Source organism: Typopeltis vanoorti, chromosome 15 (assembly GCF_054136105.1).
Source record: "Typopeltis vanoorti isolate ZY-2024b chromosome 15, IOZ_Tvanoo_1.0, whole genome shotgun sequence".
NCBI classification, from domain to species: domain Eukaryota; kingdom Metazoa; phylum Arthropoda; class Arachnida; order Uropygi; family Thelyphonidae; genus Typopeltis; species Typopeltis vanoorti.
Window position 1 is genome coordinate 82,864,313 of NC_143563.1, and position 24,232 is coordinate 82,888,544.

The 24,232-nt window shown below is 34.3% G+C and overlaps 1 protein-coding gene across 1 annotated transcript in view; it reads right to left on the reverse strand.

Moving 5' to 3' along the window:
- Prosalpha2 (proteasome alpha2 subunit) overlaps nucleotides 1–24,232 on the reverse strand; it is a 107,239-nt gene that overhangs the window by 58,882 nt on the left and 24,125 nt on the right. Inside the window, exon 3 of the mRNA XM_090404584.1 lies at nucleotides 16,742–16,874. Within this exon, the coding sequence (XP_090260710.1) occupies nucleotides 16,742–16,874 (133 nt within the window). The remainder of the gene's footprint in view (nucleotides 1–16,741; nucleotides 16,875–24,232) is intronic.

Sequence of the window (24,232 nt, forward strand, 5' to 3'; positions counted from 1 at the left end):
CATATGCCTTTTCCAGATCAACAAAACTTAAATACAGATCTTTGTTATATTCCAATTCTTTCTCAACTATTTGTCGTAAAGTGAAAATCTGATCCTGACAGCCTCTATTTGGCCTGAATCCAGCTTGTTCTCCACCAAGCTTTTCTTCCACAATTCTTCTCAACCGTTTCTCAAGTATACTGGCATAAATCTTGCCCAGAACACTCAGTAGGGAAATACCTCTGCAATTCTCACATTCAGTTTTATTTCCCTTTTTATATATGGGTACTATTAGAGCTCTACTCCAATCATCAGGAATTCGTCCCTCTGTCCAGGCCTTACGAATTATGCAGGGCAGCCACTGTAAGACTTTTATACCACCATACTTCAGCTCTGGTCGAATATCATCTACTCCTGCTGCCTTTCCACATTTCAAGCCTTTGATGGCTTTTTCTACTTCAAGTATGGATATGTATTCCTGACTGTATGCCTGTTGAGTGTTTTTTAACCACTGAGCTATCACTGCTTGTTTCATTTAGCAATTTTTCAAAGTAATTACTCCATACTTGAAGGATATCTTTTTCTCCCATTTTCATGTCACCTTTGTCATCTCTAAATCCTTTTACTGCACTCTTTCCTCCATTTCTAAGCTTCTCCAGAATATCTTACCACCTTCTTGATATTTATTTTCTATGTTCTTGCCAAAGTCCTCCCATGACTTTTATTTATCTAGTTTTACACACTGTTTAGCTTTCTTACATTTGTCTCTGTATTCTCTAAGAGCATTTGCTAGTAACTTTCGATATCCTTTCTTCTTTTCCTTCACTGCCTCTTTAACTTCCTATGACCACCATGGAATTCCGAAGTTTCTATTCATGCAGACAACCTCACCACATGCCTCTCTAGCTGATCAATCAAGTGTTTTCTTCAGGGCTTGCCACTGAATCTCCAAGGTTTGGTTCTTGTTCTCAAACCCTTTCATTTTTTCTTCAACAATCTTTGTGTATTTTCGTCTACAGTTCACATCTGAGAGCTGCTCAACTTTTATTCACTTTAAAATTTTCTTACATGTTATTCTTTTCAATATGAAATTCAATTTTATCCTGCTCAAGACTAAATAGTGATCACTTCCAATTTCAAATCCTCTGCACACTCTGGTGTCCTGCACCAGGGAGAAAACATCACTATCAACAATAACATAGTCAATGAGACTTTTCTTATTCCTTGCCTCTTCTCTCCATGTGAATTTTTGCACATTTTTATGTTGGAACATGGTGTTAGTAATAACCAGTCCATGACCTGAGCAGAAATCCAACAGGTATTTGCCATTATTATTAGCTTTGCTCTTTTCTCCAAATTTTCTCAAAATATTTTTGTATGTCTGACAATCATTTCCTACTCTGCTATTTAGATCTCCAACAAGGACCAACTTTTCCTTTTTCATTGTGTCAGTTGCTTTCACTAAAGCTTTAAAAAAATTCCTCCACTTCTACCTTAGTAGAACTTTCTGTGGGACCACAGGCATAAATAAGTCTCATTGTCCAATTCCCCATTCTGATATTTGCCCACATCACTCTACTTGAGACTGCCTGCCATTCAAGAAGATTAGCCTTGTATTTTGTGTTGAATACTATAGCTACTCCTTTTCCTAGATTGTCATTGCCTGAATATAACATTTTGTATTTATTGCTCAGAAAGATCTCACCAGTTTTTGTCTTTTTTGTTTCAGTCACCCCTATTATGTCGATCTGGTACTTATCTAATTCCTCAGCTAGCTCCATTCAGGCTTCTTATGTTGATGGTACCGATCTTTAACTCTGGTAATGGGGGTGTGCATTCAGATTTGTTCCAGTAGCTGACTTCTCGCTGTTCGCCCTGGTTCCCTGGGGAAAACAACAGGGGCCTTGTTGAACCGGGCGACACCCCAGCCGGCATGAAATTTTGTCATGTTGTACCATCATGTTGTATATTGGTTTAAGCCAATAAGAATACAATTTGGTCGGCTAAATCCCAAATTGCCAGTTCATCCTGTAGAATTTATGGAGACGAAAACACATGTTAGAGCAATTACTTTGCTTATAAAGAGGAAAATGACACTCAACATTTTGGCCTCCATACTGAGGTCATCATCAGGAAGACAAGCTACAAGACACTACATAAAAGTAAGCTAAATCTAACTGATTTGTTGATTGCTTATGCTAGTCTGACCTCTGGTAAAACATAAAATAAATAAAATAATAAAAACAATAAATAAAAATAAAATCACTACATACGTTGTATACATATGTATAATAACATACAAATTATTAAATTTTTTTATTATTGTAAAATTTTAAAGACCAAATTATGAAAATAAGCAGGGATGTAAAAACTTCAGCTGCATTCTCAATGGAGAACCCTATAGTACAAGAAAGTATTTCAGCTATTTATGTACACTTTTTAGTGAAGATGTCAAATTATATATGGAAATAGACAACAAAACAAGCACTTGTATGGTTGAAGAGCCAGGGAATAAATTTATATGCAATATGAGAAATTCGGCAAAATGCTAAACTTGCAAAGGTGGGTTAGAAATATAAAGCACCGGATCAAAGATTAGAGACCATAAATATATGAAAAATGAGGGGTCTGAGGAGACAGCATCAACGGCAGATTATATTAAAAATTAAGATATTAAGATGGAACTCGATATTGTTAATATTCAAGAATGTATGAGCAAAGCTAATCCACAGTGGTATGGTCACTTAAACAGAATGGAAGAGGAAAGGTTAGCAAAACAAGTGCTTGATGTAAAAATGCAGGGAAAAAAACTCAGAGGAAGACTGAGATCTAATTGGATTGGTTAATTCAGAAGTGCAGTAAAAGACTGAAATTACAATATTGGAGTTGTTGGATTTTGAATATATAGAGATTTAAGTAATTATTATTTGCTTCAGAATCCAACATGATCTTCCATCACAAAGGCTAGACTTGTAAATATTATTTAATGTAAACAACTTATTTTACAATTTAATATTCATATAACTACCTTTAATTTTATCTAATATTTAATTAATTAATCAAAGATATATGTATTAATAATGAAAAGACTGTATTAAATATTATTAAGCTATTTTATTTATTACTATATTAATATTATAAGAATTTGTATTTGATAATTTAACTGCGCATTAATTGAAATGTAAATATTCTCTATTTATTCCTATATGTAGAAGTTTAACGTTATGCAATAGCTCAATTTTATTATGTTTTGTTTTGTTGTCATGGAGACGTATGCAAGTGAGTGAGCGCAAGTTTGGAACAGTACGTGAGGAGAATGTTGAAAGTTTATTGAAAAGAGTTTTAGTTAAAGAGATCACGAGAACAATTTAGGTGGGAAGAACGGATATATAAGCGAGGAACGATGAAAATAAGAAGGGAGAAGGTAAAAGAGAAGGTGAGAGAGAAGGAGATAGATAGGAAACATAGAGAGAGAGAGAATTGACATTCGGTTGGAATCGGAGTATTCAGCATTTGGGGAACCAGAGTGCGATATTAGAGAGTCGGCGAGTCACTCAAGCAGCTAATTTAAGTCTACTAGTCGAGAAGCAGTTAGCTATAATTGCTATTCTACAACTTATTAGCTAACTGCTTCTCGACTAGTAGACTTAAATTAGCTGCTTGAGTGACTTGCCGACTCTCTAATATCGCACTCGGAAAACAGCCGAGAGACTATTAAATAGACTAGCGATACTTGAGTTGAGATTTAATTTCGGCGCCGACTTTTCAAGGACATACGGAACCTTGAAGCAAAGCACGAAGTTACTAGAGAATAGTAGAGACTGTAAAGTTGAAGTTTACTGTTAGCTGTGTTTAGAATTATAGTGCCTAAAGAATTATTTGAATGTAGGAGGAATGAACAACTGAGCATATAAAACCTCAAGATAAGGAATTATTGTGTATTGCCTTAATTCATGAGTGATCAGTAGTGCTTCATGCAAGAACGTCTGATTATGTGTATTGTGACCATGAATTAATTCAATTAATGCTTAGAAGATTTATTTAAATGAGTGCCATTTATTATTAAGTGTTTACGGTTATAAAAAGTGTTTGTGTGTAAGTTGATGAAGAAAGAAGATTATCGGTGAGATTATTCCAACCATTAATATTCTTATACAGAGAAGTGTATGAGTTTCATCCTAGAATTTCCCTATACTAACAGTAACTATTGCTGAGAATTAGCTGAAGTGTAAAATTAAAGATGTTTGTTTGTGAAGAGGTGTTACTGCAATTTTTATTGTATTTTGGAACTTAAGGAACTGTGAGAAGACTGTATTATAGAGATAACAGATTTACCTTTGTCTGAGTCTGTATGATTGAACTTATCAGAGAAGCTAAAATGTTTGTGATATCTTAATTACTGATTTGAACTTAAGTGTAAAATTTGTGATTCTAAAATTAAATGTTTGTTTTTGTTAATCAAGGTTGTATTTTGCCTGAATCTATTTTACTGCACCATTCATTAAATATTCGAACCAAAGCGGGTAAATTAAGTAAGTTAAATATACTCGGCCAGTATATATAATAACAACATATAAAGGAAGGGTAGTTGAGAGTTGGTTTATCTTCAATTCTTGAACTAATTCAGATATAAAGTGGTGCAGTGTTTAAATATAAATTTTCTTTATATTTGAATTAGAAATCAACTTACAACTTATCAATTAGTTAAGAACATCGTAATGGTAATCATGTTGAATCCAAAGTATAGATTGAGAAGAAGTAGGATCCAACAGAGTGCTCAAAAGTAACAGTAATAGACTAATTTGGAGGAAAATTGTTGATAGATCAGTAATAACCTGAACTTAAATCATGTAATGCTGTTACAGTAGCATGTACACCCCTTGATGGTACATATCAGTCAATTGATGTTGCAGAATACTTTATTATGGCCATTTTCCATTTATACTCCAAGATAGCCCTGATACTAACCTAGTTGACCTAGTAGATAGTACCTTTGCTCTCTATCTTACATGGATTTCAATTTCATAGTAGCATATAAGGTATTTTTCTTTTATATAAGAAGTATAAGGTCTCTCAACTAAAACTGCTGATAAAATACAATTAGAAACTTCTGCCATTTTGAATAATACTAAAGCAATAACTAGCAACTACACCAAAACTATATAAGTAGCTGTGAAATGTTTAAAAGCAAATCAAGATATCATAATTACTACAGCCGATAAAAGGAGTGCTACCATTATTTTAAACTGAACAACTTACCTTCAAAAAAAAAAAAACTTGTGAAATATAACCCAACTAATTGGATTAAAAAGAAAACAGTGGAATTACTTAAATCAGTCACTTCTGGGCAGCAGACACAGTTTTAAAAACTACTTTCATGCTATGCTCACTGTGCCATGTATAATAATGAAGGACAGTTTTAGGTGGCCTTGTCTTTTTTTTTGCACATAAACTGTTTCACTCTCTGTCTCTGACTTTTCACAGTTGTTTATGGTGAGGTGAAATTGGAAGGGATATGGAATATACAATAGTGGATTCTTTATTAAGCTATATATGTAGAGAAATTTACCCAATTAAGTATCCCGACAATCACTACTTGAACCTCTTCCAAGAAGACAAAACAGTGGCAGTAAGATCCCTAGTGGTAAACATAAGGTTCAAGTCCAATATAATATTGTTTTTTTTTTTAATCAACAAACAGTTTTGTAAACATACTATATTCATACCTTGGATGGGCTAAGGCTTTTCCCCTACTTTTTTTTTAATTAATTTATATATATATATTTTTATTTACTGCAGTTTGGAAACCCTGCTCTAGAGACAAAACATGGAACTTTTTTTTCAAGCCACTTCAGGCCCCCAATAAGTGGGATAGTGGTCCCACATCAGCAATTATTCTTCTCCGAAGACCACAAACTTCTATGCCCATTGTGGAATTTTTACCTGCAGCCTGTTAAGTGGATAGATATGCTAACCACTCTGGCTTGTCAATATCCCCCAAAAGAACTGCTGGGCTCTTTACTTTTCATGATGTCTGAAAATTTCACTCATATTATGTTGGAAGAAATGGACAAAAATAAACCATGCCTTTGCTCCAGAATCCCAACATGATTTTGTTGGGATTAAGCTTCTGATGACCACAGTAGTACTATTACACTGGACAATGAAACTAATCTACTATGTATTTGAGTGGTGGATAGTATCACATGTCTTTCCTCTCAAGGTTGGGAAGCCATATTTGCAATGTGGCTTCCCAGGACCACTAACAGGCCCACCAATGTGAATATGTAGCAAGAGGATTTGGCCACAGCAGATGGATTAACTTTACTGAACATCAGATTGTGGTCACCGAACAACAATTGCAGTTTCTAGGGCTAAACCTTAACAGCCAAAAAGGCTGATGGAAGTAGGCCATCACAAAATATAATATGCTGTTCAGAGAGGTCTTGAGAAGAAAGTTTTCAGTCTTCGAGAGGAATATTTTACAGCTTGTTACAAGGGCATTCACAGAGAAAAATAAAGAAATAGCAAAGCTATATTATCATGATACATATTCATATCTTGTAAATGTTTGACAACAATCAGTAATTTTAGTGTAGCTTTATCGGCTACTTGGCAACAAAGAATTGTTGTCAAGAATTTAGAAGCATGATCACAGATGGCTATTTTAATGTAGCTTTACTGTGTCTTGATTCTTCTCTGTAACAATGCCATTTCACAAGTTACAAAATAGTATTTATGCATTCCCACATTTCATTTACTTTATTGTTCTTTCTGATAATGCCTTTAAAACAGGTGACAAATATTATTCAATGATTAAATTTAATTCATTTTCTTTCTAAGTAAATAAATAGGAATTATTTTTTAAAAAGTAGTAAACACTGTTATATTCTCAGTTAATACATGATTAGATGGTACAGAAAGATTACAGATGATGAAATCTTTCTGAGCAACTTATAAAAACAGTCAGCAAAACTAGACTGTATAAGACAAATAAGAAAATGAATACAGAAGTCACAAAATAGTGCATTTCACAACAGTGTTGAGATAATAACAATCCTAAATAGCAAATTTTATTAAATTTCATCCAATCAGTGCTGAATTATTAAATATCAGTTGGAATTATTTTGCCAAATTTTGCAATAAATGCAATTGGATCATCATAAAATTCCTGATGTACCCTCAGGGAGGTACACGATATTGTACTTGTGCTGGAGAAGACTGTGGATCAGAACACCAACTGATGATTAGCGATGTTGGGATCCATTTAAAATCAAAAAGAAGAAACCTGTAAAGAGAGATATGATCATATCTTAAGATCTTAAAAGAGAAAAAAGATTCCAAGATGTCTTACAACATGCAGAAAATGCCATATCAGATGAATTATGGAACCAGGCCAAGATGATCCTGACTGAAACAGAAAATAAGCATATCCTAAAGACAAAAAGAAAGAAAGTTAATAAAGAATCTTTCAAGAGAAACACTTGATATGATCAACCTAAGGAAAGAACTCCAAGAGTTCTTTCCTTAGTTACATCAAAAATCAGAGCTCTCTAATAATTTCAAAGCAACAAACCATAACATGGAAGATAAAGGAACTCTACAGAAATTCAGATTTATTAGATAATGAATGTTTGATGCAAACATGGGAAATGGGAGTAGATGATATTCAACCAGAAATGCTCAAATATGGAGGTATAAAAGTTTTACAATGGCTTCATTGGATAATTCAGAAAATCTAATCAGGAGGTATGAATACCAGATGATTGGAGTACAGCTGACATTACCCATCTATAAGAAGGGAAATAAGCAGTAAGAATTAAAGAATTTCTCCTCTTTAATTCTCAGGTAAGATTTATACAGTCATACTTAAGAAGCTAAGAAAAATTGTAGAAGGAAAATTTGGAGAACAAGCAGGTTTCACACCAAACAGAAATCATCAGGATCAGATTTTCACTTAAAAAACAGAAGAGACAATAATTAATTAATTAGCTGAACCTGTTAATATTTTATTGGTTTTTTTTAACCAGCAGCATCAGAGCACAAATTACAACTATGGCAGACACAGAGCATTCAATTAGAATATTATGAAAACAATTCAAATTGTAATCAAATTAAAAAAAAAAAAAAAAAAAAAAACATTACATCACAAAGAAATTACCAAAAAAAAATAAAAATCTTACAATGTTAAACCTCCTATCATATAGTTGTTGTTTAAGAGATACTTTTTTTTTTTTTTTTCACTAAATAGCTTAAGGAAATTACAACGTATACTAGGATATACATTAAAATAAATTTTAACACTTCCTAAGTGTATTAAAATTTATTTTAATGTATATCCTAGTATACGTCGTAATTTTCTTAAGCTATTTAGTAAAAATGTATAACCAACGTCTAAGCCTTTCCAAGAGAATTAAGAGATACTTGTGCCATGAGAGGTTTCTTCAATTATCATGAAAAAAAAAAACACAAGGGATAAGTAACACTTTATTTAAGGCCATATATTTCAGTCTGAATATTAAAAGCCATCATTAGTGGTGACAATTGTTAATTACAAAGTAGAATGTGAACAATGGAGTGGTTTGAAAAAAAATAAGAGCTGATGTAATGTTATACATAAAACAATGCAATGATATAATTGAGGAAATATTGAGCAAGTATTATTGATAATTCAGTAGTTATTAAAACAAAAAATTATCAATATGTGTCCGCGCGGTTAGCCTAGTGGCTTTGCACTTCGCAACCATATGCCTAGAGAAGGAGTGTCCTAGGTTCGATTCCCGTCAATAACGTGAGGAGCTCAAGGATCTTCCTCAGCCATAGTCAAGTTAGCCAGTCTTGGGCGTGGACAACAGGGTTTTTTCTGCCAGTTTATCTGGCGTTTTTCATCTCGCAAGCAGGCAAACCAGTCCGGGACACACATGGATTACAGTCAGGAATACTGACCCAGCCATATGTTTGATTCGTCAGCCTATGCCGGTTCCGGAGCCCAGATAAAATTTGGAGGGGACTAGATGGTACCGTGAATTCCCGTAAAAAGGGGGGAAATGCTGTATCATCACACGGAATTTATTTTTATTTATTGATGCGTGATTAAAATAACACTTTCCCATATTTTAGATAGAGAGGAAATCAATTTTCCTATTTAAGTTTGGTTGGAGAAATAAGACCTCAGCACTTCCTTTAAACAAGCAAACATGTTTCAGTCCATAGGATGTTGTGGTTTGCATCTATTCCATGCTGTGCCAAGCCAGATTTTTCAGATTTACTGTTGCTAATGTGAGACTGGTGTTCTTGCATTCTCTTTTCAAGTGTCCAGTTTGTCCAAAGTAAGAACAATGACAGTCATAAGTAACTTGGTAGACACCAGGGAGAGCTAGACGAGACCATTTATCTTTTGAAGATGGAAACCATGCTGATAGGAAGAAAAGTAGCCACTAAATTGTAACTTGACATATTGTTTCCTTGTTATTTCAGCTAGGATTATAAGAATTAAAAAGTTGGTCCTTTCTGAAAAACCATTGAATATTATATATCATTTGATGTTTAAGAGTTCCTGCTGTAATAGTTGAGGTGTAGAACAAATAGTATGAGCATGTTGCAATAAGGTTTTTACGATTACTGTTTTCTGTAATGGATGGTGAGATGATTGCTGATGAATGCAATGTCCAGTGAAAGTAGGCTTTCCATAAACTGAAGTAGTTAATTCACCTAATGGTGAATGAAGGAGTAGAATATCTAAGACAATTTGTTATTTTTTTCATTTCCATAGTATATTTAATTTGTGGATGTAGATTGTTCACATTAGATAAAAAAGTAGGCAATGTGTCTTCATTATAGGTTCAGATAGCAAAAACATCATGTATATAACATCCAAAATAAAAGCTGAAAATGCATGAACAAGAAAAGGATGTCTTCTGAATGATCTAAATAAAAGTTAACGGGGGGGGGGGGGGGGGACTTCCCGTTCAGGTTCCTTCAACTTGACTTTAAAATTTATTCTGACAAATAAAACATCAAGAGTGCATGACAAAGTCGAATCTTAATCATATAGCAATATATATATATATATATATATATATATATATATATATATATATGTATATATTTTTTTTTTTTTGGGGGTGCTTAAGGGTCAAAGCTGTATAACTGAGAGGAGACCTCCACATAGCCTTTAAAGAAATGCGGAGAACCGACCAGGGCTTCTGACCTAATGTCCAATCCTCACCTTCTCGTGGTGCACCCTGTTGGGTATCTACTTGGATACTGAACGGACGAGGATGGGCTGGCAATTTGGGATTTAGCCGACCAAATTGTATTCTTATTGGTTAAACCAAAATAAAAAATGATGGTACAACATGACAAAATTTCATGCCGGCTGGGGCGTCGCCCGGTTAAACAAGGCCACCATTGTTTTCGTCAGGGAACCAGGGCGAACAGCGAAAAGTCAGCTACTGGAACAAATCTGAAAATAAACAACAACTCAACATCACCAGAGTTAAAGATAGGTACTATCAACGTAAGAAGCTTGAATGGTAAAGAAATGGAGCTAGCTGAGAAATTAGATAAGTACCAGATCGACATAATAGGGGTGACTGAAACAAAAAAGACCAAAACTGGTGAGATGTTTCTTAGCAATAAATACAAAATGTTATATTCAGGCAATGACAATCAAGGAAAAGAAGGAGTAGCCATAGTATTCAACACAAAATACAAGGCTAATCTTCTTGAATGGCAGGCAGTCTCAAGTAGAGTGATGTGGGCAAATATCATAATGAGGAATTGGACAATGAGACTTATTTATGCCCGTGGTCCCACAGAAAGTTCTACTAAGGTAGAAGTGGAGGAATTTTTTTAATGCTTTAGAGAAATTAACTGACACAATGAAAAAGGAAAAGTTGGTCCTTGTTGGGGATCTAAATAGCAGAGTAGGAAATGCTTGTGAGACATACAAAAATATTTTGGGAAAATTTGGAGAAAAGAGCAAAGCTAATAATAATGGCAAATACCTGTTGGATTTCTGCTCAAGTCATGGACTGGTTATTATTAACACCATGTTCCAACATAAAAATGTGCACAAATTCACATGGAGAGAAGAGGCTAGGAATAAGAAAAGTCTCATTGACTATGTTATTGTTGATAGTGATGTTTTCTCCCTGGTGCAGGACACCAGAGTGTACAGAGGATTTGAAATTGGAAGTGATCACTATTTAGTCTTGAGCAGGATAAAATTGAATTTCATATTGAAAAGAATAATGTGTAAGGTTTTAAAGCGAATAAAAGTTGAGCAGCTCTCAGATGTGAACTGTAGACTAAAATACACAAAGATTATTGAAGAAAAAATGAAAGAGTTTGAGAACAGGAATCAAACCTTGGAGATTCAGTGGCAAACTCTGAAGAAAACATTGATTGATTCTGGCAGAGAGGCATGTGGTGAGGTTGTCTGTAAGGATAAAAAAATCAAAACTCCTTGGTGGACACAGGAAGTTAAAGAGGCAGTGAAGGAAAAGAAGAAAGCATACCAAAAGTTCCTGTGAAATAAGTCAGCTTCAGCTCTTAGAGAATATAGAGACAAATGCAAGAATGCTAAACACTGTGTAAAACTAGCTAAACAAAAGTCATGGGAGGACTTTGGCAAGATTATAGAAAATAAATATCAAGAAGGTGGCAAAATATTCTGGAGGTTGTTGAAGAAGCTTAAGAATGGAGGAAAGAGTGCTGTAAAAGGAATTAGAGATGATAAAGGTGACATGAAAATGGGAGAAAAAGATATTCTTGAAGTATGGAGTAATTACTTTGAAAAACTGCTAAATGAAATAAGCAGTGATGACAGCACAGTGATAAAAAACACTGACCAGGCATGCAGTCAGGAATACATATCCATACTTGAAGTAGAAAAAGCCATTAAAGGCTTGAAATGTGGAAAGGCAGCAGGAGTAGATGATATTCGACCAGAAATGCTGAAATATGGTGGTATAAGAGTCTTACAGTGGCTGCACTGCATAGTTCAGAAAGCCTGGACAGAGGGACGAATTCCAGATGATTGGAGTAGAGCTCTCATAGTACCCATATATAAAAAGGGAAATAAAACTACATGTGAGAATTACAGAGGTATTTCCCTACTGAGTGTTGCTGGCAAGATCTATGTAAGTATACTTGAGAAATGGTTGAGAAGAATTGTAAAAGCTTGTTGAAGAACAAGCTGGATTCAGGCCAAATAGAGGCTGTCAGGATCAGATCTTCACTTTACGACAAATAGTCGAGAAAGCATGGGAATATAACAAAGATCTGTATTTAAGTTTTGTCAATCTGGAAAAGGCATATGACAAGGTGCCAAGAGAGAAGCTATTCAATACGCTGCAGTTATATGGTGTCAATGGGGCATTATATCAAGCAATACTTAGTCTTTATTTGAGTTGTAAGTCAGCAGTTAGAATTGAAGTACAGGAAGATGGTTTAATGTTAAATCTGGTGTGAGACAAGGATGTACATTAACGCCTCTGTTATTCATTATCTATATGGATCACATTATGAAGGAAAGTGGTATTAAACATGATATCAAAATTGGAGATGTTAATGTCAGCTCTTTGCTTTATGCGGATGATGTTATACTTCTAAATAAATCTGCTACAAGTCTGCAAGATTCTCTGACTAAATTGAATAGCTGTTGTAATAGATATGGTATGAAGGTCAGCAATAAAAAGACAAAGACAATGAAAATAGGCAGAATCATTGAAAATGTCAACTGTGTTGTGAATGGAGAACCTGTGGAACAAGTAAAACATTTCAGCTATTTAGGCACGATTTTTACTGAAGATGGTAAATTAAATATAGAAATAGACAACAGAATCAGCAAAGCTGGTATGGTGGGAAGTCAACTGAATAAATTCATATGGAATAAGAGAGAAATTAGTCGGAACACTAAATTAGCTGTATACAAGACAGTGTTCAAACCAGTTTTAACTTATGGATCTGAGAGCTGGGTCAGAAGTAAAATACTTGACCAAAGACTAGAGACCACAGATATGAGAGTCCTGAGAAAGATTATAGGCATGAACAGATGGCATCAATGGCAATATCATATTAAAAACGAGGATGTTAGGAAAATTCTTAACATTGTCAACATCTAGGAATGTGTTAACAGAGCTAATCTCAGGTGGTATGGTCACTTAAATAGAATGGGAGAGGAAAGATTAGCAAAACAAGTGTTCTCTGCCAGGTTGGCAGGAAAACGACCCAGAGGAAGACCAAGATATAGGTGGATTGATACGGTACAAAGTGCCTTAGACGATAGAAATATAAGATCTGATTATGTTGGAGTCTTGACAAGTAACAGACTGATTTGGAAGAAAATTGTAGATAGGAAAATAATAATAATGTAATTTTTTTCATGTAGTACTATTATATCCTGTACACCCCTTGAGGGTGCATGGCAGGAATTTGATGATGATGATGATATTTTTTTTTTTTAAATAGCTAATGAATTATCAATATTGCAATATTTCCTCAGTTATACCATTGTGTTGCTTTATGTATAACATCATGAGGCTCTTATTTTTCAAATCGATCCATTGTTCGTGTTCTATTTTGTAATTAAATTGCCCTAATTTAGGTTGAAATATGTGGTCTTAAATAAATAGTATTACTTATCCCTTTTGTTTTTTCATGTTAATTGAAGAAGCCTTGTTGAATTTATGGATCCGAAAACTCATGTTATTAAAGAAATTATATTTACTACCATAATAGGAAATCTCAGATTGAGAGATTCACACATCATGGTCAGAATTGATATCACTGTTCACCAATGTATCTCTTACAGATTCCCTTGACCTCATTAAGTCACATTTGCCCTCTGACATTTATCTGATGTTTATTCACTATTTACTTAGGTTATTTTTCATGGAAGAGAAAAAGAATATTTTTCTTATATGAACAACTAGACAGAACTGCTGTGGAGTTCCCCTCTTTCTCCCACTACCCAATTCCTATATAGAATTTCTGGAAAGCCAAGCACCCAAAAGAGATACACATAAACCAGCAGTTTGGCTACACTATATAGATGATAAGTGCTACATGGCCTCATGGCCAGGACAAATTAGATACATTTTTAGTGCATTTCAACAGCGAACACCAAAAAATATACTTCATCACAGAAAAAGAAACTAACAACTATCTCCACTCTTTGTAGACACACTAGTGACATGACCCAAATCGTTCACCATCCTTTTCTGTTTATAGAAACCTAAATGTATGGGAAGGTACTTACAGAAGCAATTACACCACTACCCATCCCAACAGTATGGGATCCATGTTCTAATGACACACCCTTGGAAACTGAACTCAGCGCATTCACAACACGTGTTTTAACCAAAAGCTACTACTCCCATAATACAAACAAAATACTGCGTATCCTCACCCATTCCTCCTACAACCAATACACAAGATCACAACAAAACTATTCTCATTCTTTATGTTCAGGGTATATCTGAAAAGACATTTAAAATTCTCTTCAAATATAATCAACATACCATCTTCAGACCACACTTCAGATAGCTACTTTTATTGATTATTCTTAGAATCAACTTAATCCTTTTGCACATGCTTTAGTTTATAAAGTTTCCTATGTCTGTAGCTACTTTGGACAGACTGGTAGATCTGTTAACATCTTGCCTTGAAGAACACAAAAACTAAAACTGCAATCATTTGTATGGCAAGTCAGGACTGGAAGACGATGCTCTGGATATTACTTCACACAGGATTAAATGGAAGACAACCATGCTACCCAGAATCACCACGGGTCTGAGAAGCTATTTTTAGAATCAGAATCAACTATGCAGCACTCCCCTAACCTCAACAAATATGGCTATATTCATTTGCTAAAGATCTAGGAGACAGTCCTAAGAACACATTTACTATAAACTTCTCCAATTAACTTCTCATTATCCTGCTCCTAGAAGGCACCTTGTAAGACATCAGTTCCTTTTCAATTGCAATTTGAACTGTTTCCATAACATTCTAATTCTACTATGTGTGTGTACGTGTCTACTACAATTGTAACTTGAACTCTCTGATTATGCTGGTTAGAAAATCAGCAAAATATTAGCAAATTCAATAAAATAATTAATTACCATCTCTTCTCTCCTAGTGTTGTTTATATTGTGGAGTACTATTATGAATAACCATCAACACTAAGTCTTTCTATAATACACTTTAAGACAAATAGTCGAGAAAACATGCAATAACAGATCTGTAATTAAGTGCTGTAGATTTGGATAAAAGTATAATACAATGCTACAATTATATAGCATAAACAGGACACTGTATCAAGTATATAGTCTATATAAAGTTGTAAGTCAGCAATTAGAATTGAAGGAGGTATAAGAACAGATTATTTTATGTAAAATCAGGTGGGTGCAAATGATCTCCACTGTTATTCATCATCTATATGGATCATATTATGAGGGGAAGTGGTGTTAGCATGACATCAAAATTGGAGATATTCAACTAAGCTCAATACTTTATGCAGATGATGTTATACTCTTTAAAGAAATCCAATACAAATATGCAGATTTTTTCATTAAACTAATAACTGATGGAGCAAATTTGGTATAAAAAGCAGCAATAAAAACACAGATTATGAAAATGGACAGGAACAACGAAAATCAGCTACATCCTAAATTGGAAACCTACAGAACAAGTAAAACATATCGCTATTTAGGCACAATTTTTAACGCAGATGGCAAATTAAATATGGAAATAAACAGAATTAGTAAAGCTGGTAAAGTAGAAAATTGAATAAATTTATGTGGCATAAGAGACAATTAATCAAAACATTAAAGTAGCTATATATAAAATAGTGTTCAAACCAATTTTAACTTATGGATATGTGAGCAGAGTTAGAAATAAAACAATTGATTAAAGACAAGACCATGGATATGACACTTCTGAAAAAAATTAAGAGTGAAAAGACAGCACATCAATGACAGAATCATTAAATATGAAGAAACTCATCATTGTTAGTATTCAGGAATGGATGAGAAGCTTATCTCAGGTGATATGATCACTTTGACAGAATGAGAAAGAAAAAGTTAATAAAGTTGGTGTTGGATGCAAGGATAGCAGGAAAAACATACAGAGGAAAACCAAGATCTAGATGGATTGCTGTAGTATGGGGCTTTTGAAGACCAAAATAAAAGATCAGAGTATTCGTCTTGACAGATAACAGACTAATTTGGAGGAAAATTGATGGAAGAAAGTTAGTAATAATGTAAACTTTTTATATAGTACAGGTGAACTCCAACTTACAAACGTGTTCTTGAAAAGGGTTTGAAAGTTGAATGTTCACAAGCTTCATTTATTTTTTTCATAACTAATTAATGCATTTCTGATAAATTATCTTTATACAAAGATAGTAAATTGAGTAATTCAAAATAATTAATTTATTCTTAAAAAAGTTACCGTAAAGATATGTAATTTGAAACTAAAATTTTAAAATTATGTATTTTTACAATTGGGGGGGGGGGGGGGGGGTTAACTGAAATGTGGGTTGCAATTTATTAGTCCACACAATGCTTGTAAATACAAATTGTTCATGTCCCGAAAGTTCATAAGTAGAGTTCACCTGTACTATCATAGTATCCTCTTACACACTCACAGAGGATTCATATAAATGAATCTGATGCAATGGTGAGTAAAATTTTAGTTCGCATGGTATGAAGAAAAAAAAAAGTTTGAGGTAGTGCAAACAATTTTATAAATATACCTATAGTCAGGTCCCATTCCGCTGTACACCATACCAATGTGACTGGTCACCATTTCCACTTTATGTATGCTATGTTCTTCATATAATACAGATTTGTGCTTCTTTTCTGTTGCTAAGACGACTCCATTGGCTGCTACTCAAAATAGAGATAAATATATAAATCAAAGCAAATTTTAAACACATTGCATAATATCCAATTATTTCCCATTAATCGGTTTCTGTAAAAGAGGGAAGTAAAGTGTAATTGTTTAAGATGACACAAATTCAGTTAATTAGAACAGCTTGAAAATAATAACTTTAAAATCATCCTTGAAATATTTCTTTATATGCCAATTACATATTAATATATAGGTGTAGAAAGAGCAACTCAGAGGAGTTGGAATAATGATAAAAAAAGATATGTGAGAATAAGTACAAGAATACTATATTTACAATTGAAGAAATGGAAAAAAAATTATATTAAAATATTAAAAAATAGTAGTGTATATAGTTCAGAGGAAAACTAAAACTAGAGATAGAATTTTATAGAGATATACAAAATAAATAAAGAATATGTAATAATAATCAGAGATTTACAAGACTAGCAATACAGCTATTCCAGCAATATGCCAAGATTTAATGAAGTAAGAACAAATGATACGTTCTCTGATCATAAAATAACATTTGAGAATACTAAAAAAATTATACCAGATAAGTGAGTACCTGGAAAAATAAAACTAGCCGAGTAAATACATCAAAGAATAAAATAACACACAATACCAGAGAAAAACAAAATGTATGAGAGAATAACTCTTTGGGAAGAAAGTATAAGACACCTATACCAGAAAAAAATTGTTAGTAAAATTGGAAATAAAAGACAAAAAATAAACCAACAGTAGAATCAAAATGGACAGCCTCTAAAGATTCTGTACATAAATCAGCAAAAGAAGCATTATGACAAAAAAATAATTAGAACAAAAACTAATAAAATTTAATGAAAGAAAAGTCATTTCACAGATTTTGACATGACAAATAACAACTCAACGAAGAATATAAAAGAACACAGTGAGATAAGGAAAACTAAACAGGAATACTGGAATTAAGAAATAGAACGTGATTTTAATGGTAATCAAAGAAGAATCTGAAGAATAATACAAATTAAAAATAATATTTAAATAAATTAAAGTATAAAAGTAACAATACTGGATTAGATAAATGGAAATATTATTTTCAAAATCTATACACAGAAGAGAATAAAGATAATATAACCAAACATGATGTTTGAGAATAATATAACTTTTGAAATAACAGAAAAAAGATATTGAATAAACCTCTAATGAACTATGGCATTACACGAAACAAAGTACAAGAACAAGCAATAAAAACTAATAGAAATACAGTTGAGTTGGATAAAGGAAATGGCTATTGATGATTCTGCTGGATTTTGTACCACATGGAGCTCTGTTATGCAAATTAGATTAAATGGGGATGGATATGACATTGGTTATGTGGATAAGAGGGTTGCTGCTGGACAGATATCAAAAAGTGGTATATGGAGGGGCAGAATTAAGGCAAAAACAGGTGACTAGTGGTGTGCTGCAAAGTTAAGTGCTGGGACCACTACTGTTTAATTTGTACATATATGATATAGGAAATAATCTGAAAGCAAATATTCAGTAGTTTGATGACGATGTGAAATTAAGTAGAGTAATAGTTAATCAAGGTGACGTGGAGAACTTGCAGGACGATTTGATTAGGCTGTCAGTTAAATGTGGAGAAACGTAAAGTTAAGAATTTTGGAATAAACAGATTACATGCTGTGAACCACATTGATGGAACTGTATTCAAGGAAACAGATAAAGTTAGAGAGTTAAAGTTTAAAGGCCATATTGCAAAGGTTGCTAAAGTAGCTCATAAGATTACTTGGCTATTGAAGAACACACGAACAAGTAGAGATAAGGAAGTTATTTCACTTCATAAGGCCTTGTTACGTCCATATCTAGGATTACTGTACTCAGGCCTTGTTTCCTGGGTTTTTTTTTTTTTTTTTGGAGATGAGGAAGCAGTGGTGAAGATTCAGAGGCAATCAACCAAGATGGTGAGTGGTCTATGGAATGTTCCCCATGAGGATATATTGAGGGTGGATGAATTGCAGAAGTTGGCTGATGGGAGAAAAAGAGAGGATATGATTGACACATATAAGTTGCTTAAAGGGTTTTATAGGATTGATGCATGGGAAATGTTTCAACACTTGGCTAGGGGGGGGGGGGGGGGGAGGCAGAACAAGAGGTCATCCCTGGAAGTTGAATAAAGGTGTGTAGTGGTTAGTAGGGATGTGAAGACTAGATTTTTTGCTTGGAGAGATGTAAATCAGTGGAATAGGTTGACAAAGTCAGTTGTGAGTGCTTTGTTTGTTAATGGGTTTGGGGAGAGGTATGATAGATTGTGTAGATAGTTTGGGTCTCAATGATGAGTCTTTGGACTCCATGAAGGTGCCCATACAATACTACTACTACTACTAATAATAATAATAATAACTAAAAAAACAGAAAATCAGCTGGATTTTTTCCCCCTTTCTGTTGGAAAGAATGGATAAATCATATCCAGAAAACTGACTAACACTACAAGCAACTAGGACTAGGCTTAATATTGAAAGAAGAGAAAGGTTATTAAAGACATATAAGGGGTACACCACATCTGATAAGCACATTAGAGGAGGGCCATGTTTTGCAGTGATTAGCCTGAATTTCGAGGAAAACAAGGGGTGCTTAAGGGTCAAAGCTGTGTAACTGAGAGGAGACCTCCACATAGCCTTTAAGGGAATGCGGACAACTGACCAGAGCTTCTGACCTAACGTTCAATCCTCACCTTCTCGTGGTGCACCTTGTTGGGTATCTAGCTGGATACTGAACAAACGAGGATGGGCTGGCAATTTGGAATTTAGCTGACCAAATTGTATTCTTATTGGCTTAAACTAATATACACAATGATGGTACAACATGACAAAATTTCATGCTGGCTGGGGCGTCGCCAAGTTAAACAAGGCTCCGTTGTTTTCACCAGGGAACCAGGGCGAATAGCGAAGTCGGCTACTGGAACAAATCTGAAAGCACACTCCAACTCAACATCACCAGAGTTAAAGATCAGTACTATCAACATAAGAAGCCTGAATGGCAAAGAAATGGAGCTAGCTGAGGAATTAGAAAGTACCAGATCGACATAATAGGGGTGACTGAAACAAAAAAGACAAAAACTGGTGAGATCTTTCTGAGCAATATATACAAAATGTTATATTCAGGCAATGACAATCAAGGAAAAGAAGGGGTAGTCATAGTATTCAACACTAAATACGAGGTTAATCTTTTTGAATGGCAGGCAGTCTCAAGTAGAGTGATGTGGGCAAATATCAGAATTGGGAACTGAACGATGAGACTTATTTGTGCCTATGGTCCCACAGAAGGTTCTACTAAGGTAGAAGTGGAGGAATTTTTTGAAGCTCTAGAGAAAGCTACTGACACAATGAAAAAGAAAAGGTTAGTCCTTGTTGGGGATCTAAATAGCAAAATAGAAAATGATTGTCAGACATACAAAAATGTTTTGGGAAAATTTGGAGGAAAGAGCAAAGGTAATAATAATTGCAAATACCTGTGGGATTTCTGCTCAGGACAGGGACTGCTTATTACTAACACCATGTTCCAACATAAAAATGTGCACAAATTCACATGGAGAGAAGAGGCTAGGAATAAGAAAAGTCTCATTGACTATGATATTGTTGATAGTGATGCTTTCTCCCTGGTGCAGGACACCAGAGTGTACACAGGATTTGTTATTTAGTTGCGATCATTATTTAGTTTTGATGAAAAAAAAATGAATTTCATAATGAAAAGAATGAAATGTAAGAAAGTTTTAAAGCGATTAAAAGTTGAGCAGCTCTCAGATGTGAACTGTAGACTAAAATACACAAAGATTATTGGAAAAAAAAATGAAAGAGTTTGAGAACAAGAACCAAACATTGGAGATTCAGTGGCAAACATTGAAGAAAACCCTGATTGATTCAGCCAGAGAGCCATGTGGTGAGGTTGTCTGCAAGGATAGAAAAATCAGAACTCCATGGTGGACACAGGAAGTTAAAGAGGCAGTGAAGGAAAAGAAGAAAGCATATCAAAAGTTCCTGGCAAATAAGTCAGCTTGTGCTCTTAGAGAATACAGAGACAAATGTAAGAAAGCTAAGCACTATGTAAAACTAGCTAAAAGTCATGGCAGGACTTTGGCAAGAACATAGAAAATAAATATCAAGAAGCTGGTAAGATATTCTAGAGGTTTTTGAAGAAGCTTAGAAATGGAGGAAAGAATACTGTAAAAGCAGTTGGGGATGATAAAGGTGACATGAAAACGGGAGAAAAAGATATCCTTGTAGTATGGAGTAATTATTTCGAATAATTGCTAAATGAAACAAGCAGTGATAGCACAGTGGTAAAAAACACTCAACAAGTATACAGTCAGGAATACATATCCATACTTGAAGTAGAAAAAGACATCAAAGGCTTGAAATGTCGAAAGGCAGCAGGAGTAGATGATATTCAACCAGAGCTGAAGTATGGTGGTATAAAAGTCTTACAGTGGCTGCACTGCATAGTTCAGAAGGCCTGGACAGAGGGACGAATTCCCGATGATTGGAGTAGAGCTCTCATAGTACCCATATATAAAAAGGGAAATAAAACTGCATGTGAGAATTACAGAGGTATTTCCCTACTGAGTGTTCCTGGCAAGATCTATGCAAGTATACGTGAAAAACGGTTGAGAAGAATTGTGGAAGAAAAGCTTGGTGAAGAACAAGCTGGATTCAGGCCAAATAGAGGCTGTCAGGATCAGATCTTTACTTTACGACAAATAGTCGAGAAAGCATGGGAATATAACAGAGATCTGTATTTAAGTTTTGTCGATTTGGAAAAGGCATATGACAAGTTGCCAAGAGAGAAGCTATTCAATACGCTACTGTTATATGGTGTCAATGGGGCATTATATCAGGCAATATTTAGTGTTTATTTGAGTTGTAAGTCAGCAGTTAGAATTGAAGGAAGTACAGGAATATGGTTTAATGTTAAATCTGGTGTGAGACAAGGATGTAAATTATTCCCTCTGTTATTCATTATCTATATGGATCACATTATGAAGGAAAGTGGTATTAAACATGATATCAAAATTGGAGATGTTAATGTCAGCTCTTTGCTTTATGCGGATGATATTATACTTCTAAATAAATCCGCTACAAGTCTGCAGGATTCTCTGACTAAATTGAGTAGATGTTGTAATAGATATGGTATGAAGGTCAGCAATAAAAAGACAAAGACAATGAAAATAGGTAGAATCGTTGAAAATGTCAACTGTGTTTTGAATGGGGAACCTGTGGAACAAGTAAAACATTTCAGCTACTTAGGCACGATTTTTACTGAAGATGGTAAATTAAATATAGAAATAGACAACAGAATCAGCAAAGCTGGTACGGTAGGAAGTCAAATGAATAAATTCATATGGAATACGAGAGAAATTAGTCAGAACACTAAATTAGCTGTATACAAGACAGTGTTCAAACCAGTTTTAACTATAGATCTGAGAGCTGGGTCAGAAGTAACACTTGACCAAAGACTAGAGACCGCTGATATGAGAGTCCTGAGAAAGATTATAGGCGTGAACAGATGGCATCAATGGCAGTATCATATTAAAAATGAGGATATTAGGAAAGAACCTGACATTGTCAACATCCAGGAATGCGTTAGCAGAGCTAATCTCAGGTGGTATGGTCACTTAAGCAGAATGGGCGAGGAAAGACTAGCAAAACAGCTATTCTCTACCAGGTTGGCAGGAAAACTACCCAGAGGAAGACCAAGATATAGGTGGATTAATACGGTACAGCGTGCCTTAGACGATGGAAATATAAGATCTGATAATGGTGGAGTCCCGACAAGTAATAGACTGATTTGGAGGAAAATTGTGGGTAGGAAGTTAGTAATGATGTAAATTTTTCATGTAATACTATCATATCCTGTACACCCCTTGAGGGTACATGTCAGAATTTGATGATGACAAACCTTGTTGTCTCTATATGAGACTAGCTTAATCCCTTTCATTGAACAGTCCTTGTAAATGCTTATCAGACAGTGATAAGGCATACACTTCTTTCAAATGTCTAATTGAGACATCCATACTATGCAAAATACTTTTAATGTAAAAGTGGAAAAGAGAGCGAGGCCTGAGTGTCTTTCACCTGTAGGGAAAGATTGTTGGAATTTGCCCATGCTAACTGATTAGTTATTGCCAATACCTGCTTCCAGAAACACCCACAATGGACCTATGCTTGGATATCTAATATTCATAAGTCAAGGCACCAGACTGATTACATCCTGGCTCTCCAACAGTGGAAGACAAGCAGTCCTATCTAGAATATCAAGATCAGTTTCTGATATCACAGCTAACTTTAATGAAGTGTTACCATTACCCCCACCCCCAAACTATCAACATTGCTTGTAGTTCTTCTGAGTGTTGCTGACATGATTTTTTAATAAAAATATCACTATAACAGTTCTTTTTTTACCAGTTTTGGATTGTCCTGCTAATCCTTCTAAACCGTTTTGAATAAAGAAGACTGAGACTTTCCCTACTTTTCACTGTTGCATGATTGATGAGAAACTATGAAATATTTATATGCAAGAAAAATATATCATCATCATCATCAAATTCTTGACATGTATCCTCAGGGGATATATAAGATATTATGATAGTACTACATGAAACGTTACATCATTACTAAATTGCAATCAGCAACTTTCCTCCAGATTAATCTGTTATTTGTCAGGACTCCAATATTAGTAGATCTTATATTTTTGTCTTTGAATACACTTTTTTACCATATCAATTCACCTACATTTGATCTTCCTCTTATCATTTTCCTGGCAGTTTGGCAAAAAATACTTGCTTTGCTAATAATGCCTGTCTCATTCTGTTTAAGTGACTGTACCACCTGAGATTAGTTCTGCTAACACATTCCTAAATTCAAACAATGTCAAATTCTTTCCCGATATCCTCATTTTTAATATGATACTACCATTGATGCCATCTGCTCACTCCCCAGTCTTTCTCAGAACTCTCATATCAGTGGTCTCCAGTCTTTGGTCAAGTGTTTTATTTTTAACCCCACCTCTCAAATTCATGTTAAAATTGCTTTGAACACTGTATACAGATAATTTAGACTGGTTTTAACTCTCTTATTCCATATAAATTTATTGAGTTGACATCCTACCATACCAGCTTTGCTAATTTTGTTGTTTATTTCCAATAATTTGCCACCTTCACTAAAAATTGTGCATAAGTAGCTGAAATGATTTTTACTTGTTCTCTCAATGTTTCTGCCTATTTTTATAATCTTTGCCTTTTTATTGCTGATTTTCATACCAGATTTAGTACAACAGTCATTCAATTTAGTCAGGGAATCTTGCAGACTTGTACTGGATTTAT